General features: G+C 63.3%; 1 protein-coding gene across 9 annotated transcripts in view; it reads right to left on the bottom strand.

Annotated features, from left to right (window-relative positions):
• The window catches only part of UNKL (unk like zinc finger), a 37386-nt gene that overhangs the window by 2198 nt on the left and 14058 nt on the right, over positions 1–21130 (bottom strand). For 2 of the 9 annotated variants that reach the window (XM_045048130.1, XM_045048133.1), the window contains 9 exons: positions 20610–20727; positions 18023–18107; positions 17576–17655; positions 13442–13504; positions 10211–10352; positions 2379–2471; positions 1678–1905; positions 879–1081; positions 14–777 (listed from right to left, as the gene is read on the bottom strand). In XM_045048130.1, coding sequence (XP_044904065.1) covers positions 280–777; positions 879–1081; positions 1678–1905; positions 2379–2471; positions 10211–10352; positions 13442–13504; positions 17576–17655; positions 18023–18107; positions 20610–20727 — 1510 coding nt within the window. In that variant the 3' untranslated portion in view covers positions 14–279. Of the gene's footprint in view, positions 1–8; positions 778–878; positions 1082–1677; positions 1906–2378; positions 2472–10210; positions 10353–13441; positions 13505–17575; positions 17656–18022; positions 18108–20609; positions 20728–21130 lie in introns of those variants that run through there. The other 7 variants (XM_023246808.2, XM_045048138.1, XM_045048131.1 and 4 more) reach the window with 7 other exon arrangements.

The following is a 21130-nucleotide window of genomic DNA, read 5'->3' as shown; positions in this document are numbered from 1 at the left end:
CCAGGTGACCCACCGGCAGGACCGGGGATGCCCCGGAACAAAGGCGGGGGTGGGAGATCCTTCACGAGGACCAGGGAGCTGAGCTGCCGCACCAGCGTGGGAAGGGGTGGCCAGGCGGGTGGCCGCCTCGATGGGCTGGGCCCAGATGGGGGCCCACACCTGTGCCTTGTGGCCAGCAGGCGGGCTCACGGGACTGGGCTCATCAGATCCCTGACCCGGGACCAAGCCCAGCGGCCAAGAGGGCAGCCAGAGTTGGAGGGGGGGTGGGGAAGCTTCACCTCAGACCAATGGAGGGAGAGCGTGCGCAAGAGACAGGGCTCTGGAACCTTCAGATGCTCCAGGTTCTAACACAAAGCCCTGGCCTGGAAGGGGTCTGTAGCTGAGTGCAGAGAACACCAAGCGTGGAACAGGCCGAGATGCCACGGTGACCCTGGAGGGTGACTCCGGACCGCGCGGGGCAGAGCCGGAGGGCAGGGCCGGCAGGCGGGGAAGGAAGAGGGTTGTGGCCCCCGGACTCACCCCGTCCACGGCTTCCAGATCCAGGCGCAGCCGAGTCTGCAGCGAGTGCAGCTTGGGGAGGGGGGTGGCTCCGAGGTCGGCACAGCGTGGCAGCCCCGGGAGCGTGGCGCCCGGCCCTCGGCCCTCCAGCTCCTCCCGCAGCCTCCGGAACTGGGCCTCCACCTCCTCCTTCTTCTGCAGCGCCAGCTGCCGCGCACTGTCGGCCGCCAGCGCCCGCTCCTTGGCCTCCTTGGCCTCCCGCTGCCACGCGTCACAGGCCTGAAACCCAGGGGGCGGCGCTGTAGCGGCCGGTGCAGGGGGAGCCCCCACGCGCCTGCGCCTGTCCCGCCGGCCCTGCGCCCCGGCCCCTCCCGGCTCACCTGCTTCACCTGCTGCCAGGACTCCTCCCACTGCCGGATCTTCCTCTTGGCCTCGTCCAGCTGCCGCCTGACCCGGGCCAGCTCCGCTCCACTCGGGCTGGCGCTTGAGGCGGGGGCAGGGCCGGCGTTCAGGATGGGGGACGGGCTGGGAGAGAAGCTGCCGGAAACAAAGTCCCAGATGCTCCCGGGGACGCCGTTCAAGCCTGAGTGTGGACAAGACGAGACGGGAGAGGTCACCTGCGGGAGCGCCTCCCTGGCAGCCTTTGGGGCTTGGCAGACAAGGACACGTGCCCCAGATCTTTCTACCCGGCCCCTGTCCGGCTGCCTGGGGGGCTTGAGGCAGAGAAGGGAGTGAATTTGCAAGTGTCGCATCGTGTGCCGCAGCGGCATCAAACTCTGGTCCCTGAAACCCGTTCCGCCTCCAAATCGTGAGGACCCCAGAGGGCCTGGGGTGACACCTACTGATCTGTGTTCATGACATAAATTAAAATGATACTTAAAAATACTCCTTTAAAACATAGCAAGTCACGTGAAAGAACGTTTTCCAGGGAAGAAGCACCGTCCACAGTTTCTGCCCGTCTGTGCTGCACTAGGTCTCCAGGGACGTCCCCAGCCTGAGGCCCTCCACCGCACACGAGTGACAGCGGGGCCACCATGTGTTGTCACAACAGTGTCTCAGGGTCCCGGTCACGCACAGGCCGGGGCTTCGTGCCCTGAGGCACCGCCAGCGAACCCACAGACTGGCCAGGGGACCCCCTGGGACGAGCTCACCCACCGTCCCCGCCAGCGCCCGGCTCACCTAAGGAGCTGTAGGACGCAGCCGAGGAGCCCAGCGCCCCGGGCTCCGACGTGAGGGCCGGCGGCTGCTGGGGGGGCGTCATGGCCGAAGAGACGAGGGGCCCCGACAGAGACTGGGAGAGCGAGCTGAGTGGGGAGGCGGACACTGAGGGGGACGACAGCAGGGACGGGGAGCGGGGCAGGCGGCCGGGGATGGTGACAGGTGCTGAGCCCCCCGGCGACCGCGGACCTGCACGGATCGGAGGGGCCGAGTTAGCGGGAGGCGCTGACCACCAGACACGGCGCCTGGCCTCCAGGCTGGGGGGTGACCCCGGGGGTGGTGGGGCACACGGGGGCCAGGGGGGCAGCCACCGTGTGGGCGTGCCCTCCTGGCGCAGTGAGCTCACGGGCGAGGGGTTCGGCGGGGGCTCCACGGAGGCCAGACACCTGCCAGGCCCTGCCCAGCTGACCCACCCGCCAGCATGCTGGTCCTGGGACATCCGGGGACCCCCAAGAATGGTTTTCACAGCAGACGAGGCAAACGTTTGGGGACACGGTGTCCCAGGGTATGTGTGCCCACAGCAGCTGCAAAGATGGTGGGAGGCTGACCGCGCACCGGCGTGCTGGGAGCACCCCCTCCAAGAACCACTGAACGGCTCTCCAAAGAAAGGGCCCAGCCGCCCCAGCACGGCCCTGAAAAGAGCAGGGGGTCAGCACTCCTACCTGCCGGTCCCAGGTCGCCCAGGTCATGCTCCTCCAGCTCCTTATCTAGGGGTGCGAGGCTGACATCGCCGGGATGAAGATCCACAGCGGGGCCTGTTAACAAAACACGGTGTAACCACGGGACGACCCCAGAGCCTCAGTAGAGAGCCCACGGCACTAGGACAGTTTGTGGGGCCCGCGTGTGAAAGAGCAGAGAAATGGGACGTGGGGCCCCCTGGAGCCCCCCGACTTCCAAAGATTTCCTCGTAAACCCTCTCCTGCAAGCAGGATCTTCTCCCTTCACCCGGGCCCCACGTGACACGGCCCCGGCTCCAAGCTGCTGAGGTCAGGCCCACCAGCCCCCAAAGCTTCCAAGTTCCAGCAGCCGAGCGGCCAGAGGACCTGGACAGCGCGCAGGCCATCCAGCGAGGGCTGGGAAGGCCTGGTGATTCCCGCTCCCGGGACACGCGCTGGGTCCACAGAAGACCCGGCAGCGCTAAAGGCACAAGTTCACCTGCACCAGCACCCGTCCCAAAAGGAGGTGGGCCTTTCCTGTGTGGCTGAGCCCTGTCCCCAGACAGCCTGCCTGCTCTGGGTCCGTGAGCCGGGCTTCTAGAGCCTTCTGCCTTTTTCCTGCCCCCAGCCTCCTAGTGCAAAGTGTCAAAAGAGCCCTGAACCCCGTGTGACAAATGACACCAAGTCAGAACCATCAGAGAGAGACGCCATTGCTCATCTCTGACCACGTCCAGCCCTCGGCTGGGCCCACACTCCTGACCACATCACAGAAGCAGCCGTGCCAGAGACGTGCCAGGAAGCAGCAGGCAGGCCAGGCCTGTTTCAAACGACCACGTTACAACCCGGGAGCGAAGGCTGAACCCGCCAGTGACTGCAGAGAAGCCACCACCTTTCAAATGAGAGGCATTTACCATGATTACCAGAGAAACAGGGGATGGGGGGGGAAGAGAGACAGGACTTGGCGGAGAACGTCCCAGGAGCAGGCAGGTTCCCGAGGAGCCGGCTGCGGGACGCGTGCGGACTTCAGGTCTGGCCCCAGCGGGCGACCCCAGCTGTGCCGTCCCTTCCCTGTCTCTAGGGCTGCTGGGCACCACTCAGCCCGAGGGGCCCACTGAGCTGGCCGCAGGGACAGCCCTTCACCCAACACTGGTACTTAGCGGCCCCCTGCTGCCTAAGTTCACAGAGCGCGACAAGCACATCTGCCGTCCGCGAGCCACTGGCTCTGGCCTCTGCGGCGCATGAAGGGGACACGTGGGGGACCCAGCGTCTGGGCAGGAGAGCACTGCGCAGCCCGGCGAGGTCTGTCTGTCTCGTCACCACTGCCGCACCCACTCCACGGCCACAGCCAGGAGCACAAACCCCAGCCCGCCTCGGGCCTGCCCACTCCAAAGGAAACACTCTTCCAACAGAAATTTTTAAAGACTCGCAAGGGACTCATCCCGAAAGGAGGCGAACGTGAAGGGTGGCAGCTGGTCCGGGCACCGCCGTGCGCCGGAACCCTCAAATCCCCCAATCACTCTGCAGAGCAAAGAGGCCTAGCCCAGGAGACCCAGGGAGCCCAATGCGGCACCAAGAGCCCCCCTCCGCAGCCCTCGCGCTCGGGGAGACACCGCCCGCCCGCCTGTGGGGCCCGGCCCCCACGGGGGGCTCCCAACGCTTGCTCCTCCGGCCTTCCTTTACAGCAGGTGCCTCCGGCCGGCTCGTTCTTCCTGACGCCCAGGAGCACAGGGGCATCTGCGTCCAGGGGCCGCCCGACCGAGCACCGACTCATGCGTTCTCGCGGTTGGGAGCCGGAAGTCCAGAACAACGTGCGCACGGCTGGGCTCCCTCCAATGGCGCAGTCTAGCTGCTTGGGGCTGGCGGATGCACCACCCCACCGTCCGCCTCCCGTGTGGGCTCCAAAGTACCTTCTTATTCAGACCCAAGGCACGCTGGATCAGGGCCCAGCCCGATGACCTCACTTTACCTTGACTGCACCTGGAGAGCCTGCATCCAAGCAGTCGTGTTCACAGATTGGGGGGTGAGGGGGGTCAGAACAGAGACGTATTTTCTGGGGGCACGTAATTTACCCCACGATAATGGGGGCCATGGACACCCCCAGCAACCATCGTCTCCAGGTACCAGGCACCTTCCGCAGGCCCAGGGCCCAGAACTACTGGGTGCCCCCCCCCCACCCGCCCCAGGCAGACCCGTCTCCCCTTGCCGTGAACGTAGGGCCCACTTGCTCTCAGGCCCACCCCTTGCTGACCAATGCCCGCTTTCTTGACCTCCTATTTCCCCCTCACTACAAACCACTGCCAAGCCGTGCCAGGTAGCACCCATGCCCCCGGGCCCCGGTCAAAGGCAGCCCACCCTCACACCCGGTCCCTCACCCTCCTCCACTATGGCCGACTTCTCAGCCCTGGAGACCTGGCCCGTCCCGTCCCATCCCTGCTCCACGAGCGTGTGTGCGCGCGCGCGCGCACACACACACACACACACACACACACACACACACACACACCTGGCTTCGGCAGCCCTAACCCTCAGACACCGGCATCTCCCAGCAAGGGCGCCTCACCACCTCCTACCAGGGAGAGGACCTACTGCCTCACCAGCAGCTTCTCAAACTCCGGGGACACGAGGGCCCAGACACTGAGCAGAAGCCAGGAGCCCTCGGCCCCTCCATCCTCCCTGAACCCTTGCCAGCGAGGGCCCCAAGCTCCAGCCATCTCTGCAGGCTGCACCTCGTCCCCCACCTGCACTGTCCCAAGAGTGACCTTTCTAGGAGGCCAGCCCCGCAGGTCGAGTCCTACTGCCCACAAAGAACATGCCCCGGTGTACTGGTGGACACTTATGGCCAGGCTCCTCCCACCCCAGCCTCTCCTCTACCCTTCAGCTGATGCCAGGCTGCAGCCAGGTGCAGCCTCCAGGGACCCCGGGGGTCCTGGGAGACCACCTGCTGGGCCTCCAAAACTCGCGGGCTGTCCCCACTCCATGCAGCACCAGCACCAGGTGCAGGGCGCCCTGCCCTCCCTGCCCCCCAGCACTACACCTCCTGCTCTACCCCCACCTGTCCACCACTTGCTCTGCCCCCCACCCCTGGCCCTGGCCCCTCGTGCCCCCTGGGCCTCCGGCCTGGACTTGCAGGCCGGCCAGGCCTGACGACCCGGATCTAGCTTTCAGCACCTGGGGTCTCAGGAGGGGCTGACGGGTGGTGTGCTTTAACGCCAACAAAGTTCCAGAACCGCTTCCTGAATAACAAAACCAGAAATGAAGAGACGGACGAGAAAAACAGGCTGAAGCAAGAGCTTTTCCTCACCTTGAAAAGACCCAGCCTTATCACACTCCCCGACCCCCGCCCCATGACTCAGCACAAAGAAGCCCCCTGGTCCAGAGCGAGGTGGAGGAGCCAGCCCCCACCGGACAGCGGCCGCGGCCAGGGTGCCCTGGCTGCTTGGGTGTCCGCGGTGGTCCCGCGCCTACTGCACCTCTCCGCTGACTCAGACCCAGGTCTTCTGGGATGTTCTCTTCAAGGAAGAGCTGACTTTCAAAGAGGCTTTAACACTCAAGATCCAGATGAACCGAATTACGTAAGCTCTGCCTCTGACCCAAAACCCGCCTTGCCCAACTGCCAGGAACCGCCCAGATGTTAATGAGAAATCGCGGGAGAACTGCTGAGTAACGGCCCTGGCAAAACCCCGACCCTGACATGACACAGCACATCCGAGAGGCGACGCGGTCCTTCGGGGTCAAGGGACGCGCAGGGACAATGCACACAGGACAGAACGGGGAAGCCCCGATGCCGGGCGCGCTCCTAACACGCGCGCCCGCCGCGGCCAGGGTGCCCTCACCCCGCAGGCCGACCTGCCCCGACCGCAGGGTGAAGCGCCTGGCAAACCGACCCACCGGCCTCAATTTCCGACGGTGCAGCCGACGGTTCTCGGCAGGACAAGGCAGGAACCCGGTCCTCGCCGCGGAGCAAAAGACCCACCTCGGCTAGGTAACGCGGGCCCCCCTCCCCCGAAGAAGCCCTACGGCGCGCCCACGCAGGGGACCAAAGGGCGCCTCTGCCGAGCAGGTGCCCAGAAAGGGAACGTTCGCCTTCGCCTCCTCGCAGAGCCTCCGCGGAACCCGGAGCTGACCCCGGCGGTCACTCTCGGCCCCGGGGGCGGGCGACCGGAGCGGGTCCGAGGAGCACCTGGAGAGGAGGAGGTGTGCACCTGGGGAGGAGGGGGGAGGGCGAGGCGTGGCGCGCCTGGGGAGGAGGCCCCCGGGGGAGCGGGAAGGAGCAGGGGGGGTGGTGGGAGACGCACCCCACCTGGGGGGGTTGGCACGTGGGGGTGCGGCGCACCTGGGGAGGGGCGGTTCGCGGGCCTCGCGGGGAGGCGCGTCGAGAGAGGGGGTTGGCTCTCACCTCGCCGGGGGTGCACAGCCAGTTCCGCATAACGACGACCCGCACCCTGGCAGCGCGGGGCTGACGATGCTGACTCACCGTCTACCGCGCCGCCGCCGCCGATTCAAACGCAGCCCGCTCCCCGCCCTCCCTGCGCCGCCCCGCCCCCGGGTGACGTAACCCTCAGGTCCGTCCCGCCCCCGGTGACGTAAACCTTATACCCGCCCCCGCCGGGCCGCCCCGGGTGACGCAACCCTCCGGCCAACCCGCCCACTCCGCCGGCCCCGCCCCCGCCGCACCTGTCGGGGTGCGCGCCAGCCAGCAGGTGTGCGTGGGCGGCCCCGCCGCTCGGAGTCCTGGGCGGGAGGGGGGGCGGCCCCACCCCCTGGCCCCCTGTGTGGCCCCCGGCCGGGCGCGCAGCCCCCCCCCCCCCCCCCCCCCCCCCCCCCGTCACCGGCCCTGGCCCCTCCTGGCGCCGAGCCCAAAGCCCGGGTCCAGGTGCTCGCGGGGGGCCTCGCCGGGCAGGGCCGCTTTCCTTCAGGTAAGGAAGCATCTTGGCTCCAGGCGGACCCGCTCAGGTGAAAACGCACACGAGGCAGCGGTCAGGGCGAACAAGCCATGACCCCTGCCCTCGGAGGTCACGGAGAGTCAGCTGCCCACAGCCCCGCGGCCACCCCAGGCCACCAGCTCCGCAGGGGACTATTTTCACTGGCAGCCTGCTCATAGAGACAAAGGAAATGGCCTCTTGTCAAGTGGCCCTGAAACGACTCCACTAAACCACCGAATACACAATTAGTCTGCAAACAGCACCTATTTATTTTAGAATTTACTCGTTCTTTATAGGCACTGCATTAGTAACGATATAGCCTGAACCAGACTACGAGCAGAAAAGGACCCGGTCTACACCCGCTAGGCCCTAGGTAGGTAGAGCAGGCTCTTCGATCCAGGCGCCCCTGAGCCCTGGGGTCCTCGGCGGCAGAAGGACAGCCCGGCCCGGCCCTCCGGGGACCAGAGGGCAGCTGTGAGGAGTGTGTTACTTCTCCCAGCTGGGGCCCCTGTTAACTGGCACATGATTTGACTGGGGATCTCAAGAGCGTGTTCAGAGAAAGGAGGCCCCTACTGCGGCAGCAGCTCAGGATTTAGCAGCAGCAGTTTTCTGTGAACAGACCGTGTTGATCCCGAGCAGGAATTAATCTCCTCGCCTCTGGGCACTTGGTTCAGGAAACACTTACGTCAATGAAAGAATGAACTGCAAGATGGTGACGCGTGGAACCAGGCAGAGGCCCCGTAGGTCACCACACAACCCCAGGGGGCACAGGTGCATCCAGTGCTTTCGCCCGCTCAGGTGAGCAGAGCTGAGGACGGCCTCTCCTGATTGGTGGCAGGGACTTCATTCTCCTAATTACTTTCCCGCGATGCTCACACTTGACTGTTACTACCCTTAAACTGGGGACAATAAGCCTTATTTTTAAAAACCGTGTTTTTTACACATAAAACGCAAAACAACAAAATGAAGCATGCCATTTATACCAATGGCTTTCCGGCTCATTTCCAGGGAGTAACCAAGGACTCCTGTGCGCAGGCGCCCCACGCGCCACCCAGACGGTCCCCCACCGCGTGTGAGTCAGCCAGGCGCCTCGAGGCTAACGCGCTCTGGAGGAGCCCTTCAGACACACACGTAGTTCCCATCTCCGTTCTGTGACCACGAACTGTTCGGCTCCCTCGAGTGGGCAGAGAACCTGCTCAGAGGCCAGGCTGGCTCCGGCTGCCCTCCTGCTGTGTTTTGGCCCCAAGTTCAGACAAGGGCAGAGTGACCTCAAGCCTCCGCCCTGGCCTCTGCTCTCTGCCGGCGCACCTGAGTCTGAGGGCTGAGTTCTCAAGCCCACCGGCCAGGTCCAGTGCACGCAAGCCCAGCACGCAAGCCCAGAGGCCTCTGGGGTTCAGGGGTTCAGGAAGGACACCTCGCTCCACCCCAATTCCACATCAACGTAAAATAACACACACGTGCCTGTTTTTGCTTAAAAGAGAACCCACACGGACGCATCCTACGAAGTATGTGAGGACTTGAACAAACTCTCCTAGTCTAAGGCAGAGCCCGGGCAAGAGTCGGTTTAGTCTTCACTCCTATGTGGACAGGATTTCCACAAAAGACCAGCACAGGGAAGCTGGTGGGGCGGGGGAGGGGAGGCACAAGAGTGTGCAGGGCAAGGAACCAAGGTCAGGGCTCAGAAACACCAGCAGGGGGAGGGGTGGTTTCATCAAGGACACCCTGTCCTCAGAGGGCTGGGCAAGCTGGACTCTAGAGGGTTCTTTGGCAGTCGGACAGCTCCACCGTGGAGCCTGTGCAGGAACGTTGGGGCTGTGCAGGAAGACGTGCCTGGCCACACAAGGCCCCGGGGTTCCAGAATAAGGCGGCCCTTTGCAGCTCAGTATGAGCACAGGGCTGGTAGCCTCGAGCCCCACATGGGTAGAAGTGCCCCAGGAGGCAGCCGCGACACGGGTAGCAAGGTCAAGCACGCCTGCCCGGCATCCCTCACATCAGCACACGGGACACCAGGTGCTCTGATGGCCCGAGCCCAAGATTTGCCGTCTAAATGGCCACTGAAAGGACACCTCTCCTCCCTTGCCTTGGCTGCCATCGTCCCCACCTGCGTCTCAGCCACGACCCCACGGCCAGTGGCGTGACTGGCGTCCACAGGTGCTGAGGCGTGGAAAACAACGTGCGTGCCATCCTTGGCTGTCGGCAACGGACAGTTCTCTCCGGGCGGGAAATACCACCCTGGGCCCGACCACGTGGCCAGCTCTGGCGTCGACGTGGTGTCCTGACGTGGGAACGTGGGCGGAGCCGGCACCCGCCCCGCACCAGGAAGGAGACGGACAGGACGCGTGTACCCCAGGGCAGACCGCTCCGCAGCGGCCTCCCCGGCCTGCCCGTGGCCGCACCTGCCCAGCCTGCCCTGGCGCAGAGGACGTGGAAACGCCACGAGCAGAGCCCTTGCCGGGTCTCCCTTGGCCGGGACAGAAATGCAGGTTTTGGGGAGCTCAGCGACACAAGCGTCCGCAGGTGCAGCCAGACGTGGCCTGAGGGGCTGGGGGCCGGGTCTCCCCCCAGCTCCGTGCCCGCCCCTCTTCCCGGCTCTCAGGACAGCCCCTCCCCTCATCGGTCCGCAAACCCTCTAGGACTCCCAGGGGCTAAGGGCCCCTCAGCCGTGCCGCTGCCCTCGGCTGCATCCCAAACCCCTCCCACCCTGGTCGTGGTGACCAGGGGCCACAGCCTCGGCCCAAGGGTCCTGGTCCCCTCTGCAGCCTGTGACTCCCAGGGACGCGGGGGGCGGGGGTTTCTAGGTCATGGGCAGTACAGCCAAGTGACAGGTGACCGAAACACGCGTGCAGCGGGTCCTGAAAAGACACGACGTAAGCGCAAAGAAAAGCCGGGGAGCCGCGAGGGAAGTTTTAGACCTACCTGGGGCGGGCTCAGGCGGGTGGGTGCGGGGAGCCGAGGGCAGGGCGGCCGGGGAGGAGCTGCCAGAGCCGGCGCTGGACGCCACGCTGGAACCCAGGCTGGGGGTGAGCGGATGAGCCCCTGTGGACACCGGCAGGTGGTTCTGTGCAAAGACACACGAGGTGAGCGGGTGTGCACACGCAACGGCCGCCGTGAGGGCGCAGTGACGGCGGACCCGGGGGAGAGCAGAAGGGCGCGGGGTCACGGACGGGACGGTTGTCCGACTTCTATCCCCAAAGCAAAACAGAAGTTCGACTCTTCCAAACGTTCTAGGGGGGGCTGTAAAGGCCGAGTTGGTTGCAGTCAGCACAACAGCTGCAATCAAGATTGGCTGGCTAATCAGGGACTGAACACATCCATCTAGAAAGTGTCTGATCCAAGGAGCTTTTCTGCAGAAATGGCTGCCAACAGCTGATCTAGGACAGCAAAACACAATCCACCCAAAGGCCTAACCAGAGGGGAGCCTGGGGGGGCTCAGTGGGTTAAGCGTCCAACTCTTGATTTCAGTTCAGGTCACGATCTCCATTCGTGGGATCCAGCCCCGTGTCAGGCTCCCCGAGCTGACAGCGTGGAGCCTGCTTGGGATTTTCTCTCCCTCTCTCTCTCTCTCCCTCTCTACCCCTCCCGGGCTGGCTCGCTCTCTCTCAAAATAAGCAAACATTAAAAAAGAGTTTATTTAAAAAAAAAAAAAAAAAGATTTGAGTAGGGAGCCCACACGGCCTCCAAAAGCAAAAACGGCCCTACGATCTCAGGTTTTTACCTCTCGGTACTCAGGCAATAACCTGGGCGCCGCACGTTATCCGAGTTGCGGAGAGCAGCCCAGAAGAGCCCAGAAGAGCCAGCCGGGTCTGGGCGGCACCTCACGGTCCCAAGCAAACGGCACAGAGCCGCAGGCCAGGGCTGCTCGACACACGGCAGCCGCGTCCGCAGCCCACCCGAGGTCGCTGTGACACCAGGGCCCAGAAGCCACACCAAAGGGAAGCGTGTGGCGTCTGGGTTTCGCTTCAAAATGCGCCAGAAGTTCACTTCGGGGGGGCGAGCTCCACCACCACAAGGGGGGAGGATTTCACTAGTTTGTCGGCTTAAGTGAAATCTTACCCACACGTGAACATAGGTTTTGCGCGGGGAGCGGCGGGGAGAGGGGAACACACACAGCAAAGCTCCTCTGAGTGTTTCCCGGCCGGCTAGCCTCGCTCACGAGGGGCCCTCGGTGACCGACCCCGCGACAGCCGGTCACCGCGCGTAGGAAGCTGTCATAAAATTAACACGAACTGCATCAGTCTGGACGCCAAAGTCCCCGGCGCTCCCGGGACTCAGGCCCAGGGGCGGGCCGTCTCCTCAGCACGGGGAGGGGTGCCTCCCGCCCGCCCCAGCAGCCCCGGGCGAGGCGGGAAGGGTGGCAGCAACAAGGACGCTCCGAGACACCTCACAGGCAAGCCCAAACGCTGACCCGGGGGCCCGAGGCGCCTGCTGTGACTTCACCCGCCCACAAAGTCATAGTGCAGGGACTGTGTCTCTCAAAGACGTCAGGGGATGCTTTATCCCGAAAACCGAGAATGACGTTCTCAAGGCTGGGGGGGGCTGGGGCGTCCCCCGGCCGGGGCAGACTGGGGCCCACAGGCGAGGGAGGGGTCCCCAGAGGGCCGGCCTCCGGCCCCGTGGCCTTTCAAATGGAGGGTCCCAGGGAAACACCGGGAGCCCCTCCGCTGGCCTTCCAGTCCTCCCACCGGGTACTCGAGGTCCCCGGAGCCCGGCTTTGGGTGGGACGGAGGGCGTCTCCGGGCGCAGGTGGGAGGGGACCTGTACATGAGCCACGCGGGCTCCTCGGGCTGCCAGCACGTGAGGACGCGTCAGGCGGTGGCAGCACCACGTCCCGAGGCCCCCGTGCGTTGGCTCCGTGGCCGCTAACATTTCCTGCTTCGGATTCGCAACGAACATCTTATCCACTTTACTCTCCAAAACGCTGCCAGATAACAGTTTACCCTCAACTCCCCTCTGCGGATCTCAAAGCTCCCGAGGCCACGAAGAATGTCGGGGTCACTCTGGAGAGTCCCGAGGGGGTGGCCTCAGGTGGGCGCCAAGCAAACCGGGGCAGAGAGGGACCGGGCGTGTCGCCCGCGTAGGAATGGAGAAGGAAGACGACAGGGGCCAGTGACAAGTGGCGATGTGCTGGGCCTGGGGGGGGCCGGGGCCCCCGCTGCCCTCCTGCACCGCACCCCAGGCCTCCCAGAGGCTCAGGCCCTCTTGTCTTACGGGGACGGGGACGGACGGCAGTGGTGGCCAGGATGAAAGCGTTGCTTAAAATGGGCAAGCGGGTCCGAAGAGCCTTCGGGAACTGCGCCACCGAACCGGGGTCGGGCTCAGGGAAGCCTCAGCTGAGGCCACGGCAGCCTCACCGGAGGGGACACGTGGAGGACACTCACGGCGGGAGCCTGTGATTACCTCAGGTGTGCACGTGTCCCCGAGCCGTGACGCGGGAGCAGGGAGTCTCTACAGCAGCCCCCAGAGACACTGGCCCAGATGCAGCTTGGATGCGGTCGTGGGCCACCCTGTGTCCCCGGAAGCTCATTCCGCGGGGTCCTGACCCCCAAAACACCAGAGCGTGACCTGACCCGGAGACGGGGTCTTTACCAGGGAAATCAAGTTCACATGAGGCCGTCCTAATCAATGACCGGGGTCCTTATGAAAAGGAGGAAATGTGAAGACAGACCCAGACCCGGGGCCAGGGGGCTGGGGGGGGGTGCGAGCAGGACGAGACAGAGAGTCATCGGCTGCGTACGGGCCCAGGACAGAGGCGGCTCCCGCATAGCCTCGGAGGTGCCGACCCGCTGCCCCGACACGAGGACTCCCAGCCCTGGACGGTGAGTGGTTGGGGCTGCCCCATCCGCGGGGCTTTGTTAGGGCAGCCCCCGGACACACACGGACCACCACAGGCGGCTGCGAAGGGCGCCCCGTACTCCCCGTGGGGAAAACGTCAGGAGGTTTTGGTTTCGTTGTGTCCAAAGTACAACACAAACACGTTTTGAACGTTGAGACGAAAGACGCGTGGAATAGGCCGGTTTCAGAATTAAGTGAAAACATAGTTACGTCCCGAACGGACAAGCACGGGGCTCTGGGTCAAGAGGGAACGTGCGAGAGTCCCGGCACACAGGGCGGCCCCGCTGCGGACAGCGGGAGCCCCCCGGGCGGTACCTGCTTGCTGTCCTGCTCAGCGGCCTTGTGGCTGCCCTCGGCAGGGGACTCTCTCCGCTTCGCCTACAACAGGAAAGCACCAGGGTTGGAAGAGAGCAGCACGGCTTACAGACAGACACCCCCGCTTCACGCACCGGAGAGAAAGCGCTGAGCCCGGGGATCTCCGAGAACAGAAAAGGCGTTCACGTTACCACCCTCTGTCCGTTCTCCCAAGTCTGTCTCTTACACCTGCACGCTGACCTCTAACCTCCGGGCCGGTCCGTGTGAAGGAGGGGGTGAGCTCTGTGCCCCCTGCGACCAGAGGTCGTGAGACCCGAGCCCGGGGAGCCGGGCAAGTCTTGGGGAGACCTATCCCGAAGCAAAGGATCATTCTACCGACAGTGCTGAAAGCGGGGTGTCAGCTGGCCCTTGAGAAGGCACCCCCTCGCCTCTCCCGCACCGGGAAGAGGACGACCCTCAGCCACCAGACGCTCCCGACTACGTCCACGTAACCCTGATCCGACATCGCTTTCCCCCACACATTTACCGTCCCACAATTTACCTCCCCAGGAGCAGAAACTCCTTTTGTCCGGCCCCTTCTCCACGATCTACCGCTCTTTGTTAAAGGGTGTATGAGCCGCCAGGTCTGCTTAGACCCAGAGGGGTCTTTACTTCCTCACCACCAAACCTTCTGTACGGATAAGCAATAAGGCTTCTGTCCCGTTTATCTTTTATCAGTTTAATTTGCAGAGGCCCCGTACCGAACGTGACAGGGTAGAGGGAAACATCGGTCCCTCTCTGACACATACAGAAATCTTGACTGACGAGCCGCCTGCCAGGAAAACCGGGCCCACTGATGGCTTTGCTCACAGAGCTCAGGACCAGGGCTCCCCCAGGTCGGACATCAACACAAAGGCCACAGACCCAGATGTCCTTCAGATCAAAGGACAAAATCAGATTCTGATTTTTATGACGACTTTTACAGTAAGTTAACCTGTGGTGGTATTTCAGGTCCTTCTGGCCTTTCTTCCTCTATTTTTTGGTTTCTGGATTTGTAGAAGGACCCAGAGTGATCACCAGGGGCAGAGGAAGAAAAGGTGTCCACGCAGGCCCTGCCCGGGGCCCCTTCCTCCTACGCAGTACTTGGCCTCGGGCTCAACCCGGAGGTCGTGCTGGTGTTTCGGAGTTCCCTGTATCTCTGTCGTCCAGAGTGACCCCACCTGCAGGGTGGGGTGAGGGCCTCCGAAGTCACGGACCACAGACCTGAACATACCTCCAGGCCAAGCGCGCGTTTCCTGAAGCTGTTCTGTTTGCCTTTGCAACCCAGGGCTCCCTGTGGGGACCTCGCCCCTTCGTCCAGGCCCCTCTCCGGCCACCCCTGCCCCAGGCTCCCTGCTGCGGGGCCACACCCTCTGCCTGGGGTCGGCCCCTGAAGATGGCCCCGCTTCAGCAACCCCCCACCCCACCCTGTCACCTGTGCCTCTGGCCGACTGGCTCCGAATCAGGATTCCCACCACTCTCTCCTCCGGTTTGGGCGATTCCTAGAACCGCTCCCAGGGCTCAGGGAAGCACTTACGTTTACCGGATTATTACATAATATAATAAACGCTACAGACATTCAGATAGAGACGTGTCAGGTGAGGTCTGCGAGGGCCCCGAGTGCGGGCGCTACTGTCCCTGTGCAGCTGGGGACCTCCACCCGCCAGCATGGAGATGTCGCCAGTGCGGACGCTCTCCACGCCGCACACTTCAGCGATTTTCATGGGGCTCACCCCCTTAATTCCACCTGCAGCCCCTTCCTGCCCCGGATCATGTCGGGTGGTGCAGAAAGTCCCAAGCTTCTAACCATGGCTTGGCCTTTCCGGTGACCAGCCCGCATCCAGGAGCTACGAGGAGCCCACCCAGAGTCACCTCTGCAAAACAAAAGAGGGTTTTGGTGGGTTTTTTTAATCTTTTTTTTTTTTTTAAGTTTATTTATTTTGAGAGAGAGCACGCAAGCAGGGAAGGGCAGAGAGAGAGAGAGAGAGAGGGAGAGAGAGAATCCTAAGCAGGCTCCACGATGTCGGCACAGAGCCCGACGCGGCGCTTGAACCCACCAATCGTGAGATCATGACCTGAGCCCCCCAGGCACCCCGAAACACAAGGTATTTTTATCCCCTTGGGAAGTTATAAGGGTTTCAGGAGCTCTGGGTCAGGAACTGGGATCAGAGAGCAATATACGTGTTTTCGGTTGTCTTGCGACGTGACCCGTTGAGGAACACGGCATACCGCGTGCTTTCCACGCTGCTCTCGTCTCCACCCGCGGGGAACCCCCTGCAGCCTGGCACCCACCACCCATCGTGTCCTAGCAGGCTGACTTATTCCCCACCCCCCTTTTTTAGGGAGGCCCCGTGCTGGGCGTGAGCCACGGGGCTTGAACTCACGACCCTGAGATCAAGACCAGAGCTGAGATCAAGAGCCAGATGGTTAAGTGACTGAGCCACCCAGGCGCCCTCAGCAAGTAGGGTTTTTAAACCGCAAAATAATTAAAAGAACATAAAAGACGCCCTCACTAGACCACGCCCGCAGGGGTGGGCACTGTTCTCGTGCCATCCAAGGCACAGGGTCACCTACCGCACCCGGGCTGCTGCCTCCGAGGCACAACCCCCGCCCCCCCAGGCTCCATTCACCCTAGGCCCTCAGGGGGGGCAAGCCGGTGGCCCTGTGCCCACCACCTAAGCCCATGACCGGCATGGTCCCCTGGGAGCCACTAAGATGGGGGGGGGAAGGGGGGAGAGCTTCCTGCCACGCCCAGCGCCCGGCTATGCTCCTGGGAGCTCTGCTCTGCTCGGTTCCCCCAGAGGACGCCAGCTGGGCTTGCAGAGGGACAAAGGCCCAGCGTGGGTGTGAAGGGGCAGCCCGGTCCTCCTTGTGGACGGGCCCGTGACAAGGCTGCAGGGTGAGGGGAGCCCATCTGCCGTCAGCACCGGGGCGAGGAGGGGTCACGCCAGACCCTGCAGGGCTGCAGCAGGTGAGCTGTCTGTCTGGTCTTCAGGCTCCATGGACTCGGGATCAGATCGAACCCCCGCGTGCCGGGGCGTGGGGGGACACTGGGTGCTGACCCACTGGGAACGCAGGATGGCCGTGTCGCCGCCTGGCACGGAGATGCCGGAGACGCGGAACAGACCGCGAGCTGGCAGATCACTGCCCGGCTCCTTGTAAGTAAATTCCACCCAGGTTTTCCTCAACTTTCCTGTTTTCCTCTTTTCTAAAAAAAGCGCAAAGTGGGGGCAGGAGCGCTGGGGGGCTCAGTAGGTTGAGCGCCTGACCCTTAATGTCAGCTCAGGTCACAATCTCGCGGTTTGTGGGTTCGAGCCCCGTGTCCGGCTCTGCGCTGACAGCAGGGAGCCCACTTGGGATGGTCTCTCCCCCCGTGCCCTTCCCTGCCCATGCGCACGCTCGCTCTTTCTCTCTCTCAATAAATAAGTTAATTAAACAAAAAAATATACCCAAATGAAAAGTTAAAAAAGCAAAAGCCCAAAGTGGGAAGAAAGGCGGGCGGGGAAACGCCTGAGGCTCCAGTCTCCTCCCGAGGGGCCGCTTTCTCAGCAGATCCGACACGCAGATGCAAACACCCTCCCGTCACCCTTTTGAAAGCTCAGAGCGAGAGCAGACGGGAGCCCACTACGACGCCAGGGTGAAGGGCAGGGCACGAGGCCTGAGGCCCCCCCGTGTCCTCCACCACACAGACATGAAGTCCAACCAGGTCAGGACCATCCTCTCCCCGAGGTGCCCCCCACATCTCTCAATGCCTGAAGCAGGCCTGCAGGGCCAGACCCAGGACCCAGAGCCCCGGCCACCGTCGGGGGCCTGCCCCGCCCGGACGCCCCCTTGGCGCCACGGCCACCCACCTGCGAGGAGACCCACCCGGACACAGGGCCCCTTCCCCACGCTCGCTGGAGACCACGTTTTACGTGCTGCCGACATGTCTGGGGGCAGCCGGCCCAGGCCAGAGCTCGGCTGGGCTGTCCCAGGCTTCTAGAAGGAGGCGCCCCCCGCCCCCCCCAGGCAGACCGTGCAGCCGAGTCACCCAGAGACCACACCCATCCGTGTCCCCAGCGATTCACAAAACCACACGGCACCCTCGGCACCCTCCCCAGGACGCCGTCCACTTACGTGCACGGGCTGGCCGCTGCTGGCCACGGAACTGCGGGCGGGCGCGGGGCAGCCCCAGCCGTTGGCCGTTCCGAGGCTCTCTGTCAACAGAGGGAGGTGGCAGGCCATGAGCGACTGCTGGCTGCAAACAGAGCTGCGTGCAGGGCGACCTGGGGTCCAGGGGTCCCCAGACCGGGGAGGGGGGCCTAGGGAGGCCGCTCACCCCACGCGACAGGGGACGGCGGCCACGGCGCCACAGAAAGACGTGCGAGTCCAGCAGGGACTGGCCGCCCTCCCCAGGAGGGCCAGCCGGAGTTGGTGTCTGCCCCCAGGGAACCGCAGGGCCGGCCACAAGGTAGGGAGGTCTCTGGGCGGGGGGCGGCCTGAAGTGACCCTGAAAGGCATGCGGGGTGCTCCCGGCCCCCCTCCTGGTCCAGGCGCGCGGGCAGTCTGGCGTCACCCACTTACTTTCCACGTGTGCGAAGGCGCAGAAGGGGCCCCGGGGGCAGTAACCGGTTTGGCGCATGTCGTTGCACTTTGTAGACTTGTAGATCTGGGCGGCAAAGAGAAAATAAAGCAAATAAAATCTACCAGTAAAACAAAGGGGCTGGGTTGGGAACGGGTTTCCACGGGAAGCCCAGAGGACTCAGCTCCAAACCACAACGCGTCTCCTGAGAAGGCGGTGTGGATGTGACCCCTGCCCTGTATGCCGTGGCCCCAGAATCCCCCGCTCTCCGCAGAGCAGGCCTGACTGTCCTTGAAATAACACACAGGGGTGCGTGGATGGCCCAGTCGGTTGGGCTCAGGTCAGGATCTAAGGGTTTGCGAGATCCAGCCGTGTGTCGCTTCCAGCTCTGCGATAAAAGCACACAACCTGCTCGGATTCTCTCTCAAAATGGGTAAATAAACTTACAAAAAAAAAAAAAAATCTCACACAAAGTCAATTTCACCACTTGGCATTTTCTGAAAGAGATGCTCAATTTAGTGCTCCCGGTATACAGCAGGTGCTCAACAAATGCCTGTGTCACGACCACATGCATGAGCTCCATGGTCAGCCCCGATTCCCTTCACTAGGGTCAAAGATACTCTCACGGCGCCAACAACACTCGGTTCTGGCCCTACAGCACACCAAGCGGGGCAGGCCCCAGGGCGCCCCTGCCAGACCCCAAATCCACACCCTCCGGAAGCCTTCCCCAGCCAGTGGCCTTCCTTCCCCCACAAAGGCCACGTACTCTCCTCGGTCTTCACTCACCCGCTAAGTGTCTGCGCTGAGATTTTAATGCCTACCAACAGAAGCAACTTCAGAGGGGCTCCAACTCGGGACCTATGACATCAGGAGGCTGGCATTTTACGTGAATTTTAAAGCACAGAACCTCTGAAAAGAACAGAAGCCCCAGAAAGGAAAGAGGAGAGTAGATGCGGGGGCCCCTTCCGGGAACCCAGGGCCTCCCTGGGCACGGCGCTGGGGAACGGTAAGGGTTCCAAGTACCCGAGGAGCCGCAGGGGTGAGTGGGGACGGAGTGCCCTTGGGGCCACGGAGCCGCAGTGGAGGCGGCACCCTTTACCACATTTCTGAGTTTTAGAAACAGAATGAATGAGTCAGTAGCCAATGAGTCAGCAAAGGAAGCAGAAGACAAAAATCCCGAGTCGAGAGGGGCAATCGTAGGGCCTGAGACACAGGCAGGCGGCAGAGGCCAGGCTCGGAGTTCACGACCCAGCCCAGGCGGGCCACGCCCAGCGCCAATCAGGTGGCACCAGGGGCAGCCATGGGCCAGAACAGGGCGCCTCCTGCTCCCGACCGGCCGGCATGGCCCATCCCCCGCCCGGGCACTGACCCCTCCCTTATTCCTGCTCTCCGCCTCGACCTCTCCATCCCTGCCCCCTGCGGGCCCCTCGAGGCACCCCTCCTGAAAGTGAGCCGCACACCCCACCCTCCTGGACTGCCCCCCACCCATCCTGGTCCCCACACTCTCACAACCCTGAAGAGGGCTGGTTTGCTGTGGTTTTTTTAGTGTTTATTTTTGAGAGAAAGACCCAGTACAAGCAGGGGAGGGGCAGAGAGAGAAGAGGGGAAAGAGAGAATCCCAAGCAGGCTCCATGCTGTCAGCACAGAGCTCGATGCGGGGCTCAAACTCACGAAATCATGAGATCCAGACCTGAGCTGAAACCAAGAGTCAGATACTTAACCAACTGAGCCGCCCAAGCGTCCCTGCTAATCAGTAATCTTTTTTTTTTTTTTAATGTTTATTCATTTTTTGAGAGAGAGACACATAGCACGAGCAGGGGAGGGGCAGGGAGAGAGGGACACACAAAATCGGAAGCAGGCTCCAGGCTCCGAACTGTCAGCACAGAGCCCGACGCGGGGCTCAAACTCACGAAGCATGAGATCATGACCTGAGCCCAAGTCGGAGGCTCAACTGACTGAGCCACCCAGGAGCCCCTTGCTGGTCTGTTTTCACCACAAACCCAAGCGGGCTCTGGTTAGCTCTGCGAACTTCAACCGTCCGTGCCCTGCCGGTGCCAAAGGAAGGTCCGGCCTTGACCGGCTCCCGGAGGGCGGGGTGTCCTGCCTGGTTAAGTGTCTCTGTTTACCTGCTCTGAGGCCACCCCGGATAGTCACAACGTGATTTCTGGTAGGGGCTCTGGGCCCGGTAGTGTGGGCTCAGCCTCTGGGGGGACTGGAGACGGAAGTCAGCACGTCTATGTGACCCCTAGTGAAAACCCCAGACACCGAGGCCCACACACCTGTCCACAGACACGGTCCACGTGACTCCCTGCAGGATAGCCCTGGAAGCTCAGGCCCGGTGGGTCGGGGACCCAGCCCCGGGAGGGACCCAGCCCCGGGAGGGACCCCCCCCCGCCCCGCCCCGCCCCTGGCTGACCTCAGCCCCTATCCTGTCACCAACAAATCACGGCTGTGGGCACAACAGTGCTGCTGGCATCTGCGAATCCTCCCGGCGAATCGCAGGACCAGAGGGTGGTCCCAGGGACCCGGAGTCAAAGGGGGGAGACCTCCCCCTACCCGGGGCTGTGCGCCGACGCGGGTGCCTCGTACCTCCGGGTGAAACTGCTGCTCCGCACGGGAATGGCAGTACTGACAGCTGTCCCCACTGTCACACCTCGCGGGCTCACCCCACTCGTCACCGTGCTTCACGCTGGGACACGGCGTGGACCTGGGGGGACGGGGGGGGGGGCGTCAGTGTGCCCAGCCGCTATTGGCACGCGGCGGGCGCACACAACCCCTGGGAGCGGGCCTCAGAGTGAGGGCTGCCTGAAGCCAGTCGGGGCTCAGCCGGCTCCGCGGTGGGTGCGGCTCAAAGGCACCCGGGTGGCGTGCCATGCGAGCGTTGGACAGGCAGCGGGCACCCTCCCTCCTTCCCTCCCGAGCTGGGTCCCACACCGAGTCCCAAACAAGTGATCGATCCCACAGCAGGAAAACCCAGCCCTGATGCTCATTTTTCACGTGCTGTCGGACAGCCTTATCAAAACCTCTTTGGACTCCCGGAAAAAAAGAGCCGCCGTGGGCAGTGAGGTTTTATTATTTTTCGGCACATTTTCCGTCCCTTCCATCTACGT

Source organism: Felis catus, chromosome E3 (assembly GCF_018350175.1).
Source record: "Felis catus isolate Fca126 chromosome E3, F.catus_Fca126_mat1.0, whole genome shotgun sequence".
NCBI lineage: Eukaryota > Metazoa > Chordata > Mammalia > Carnivora > Felidae > Felis > Felis catus.
This window is presented reverse-complemented; position numbering and strand designations above follow the sequence as displayed.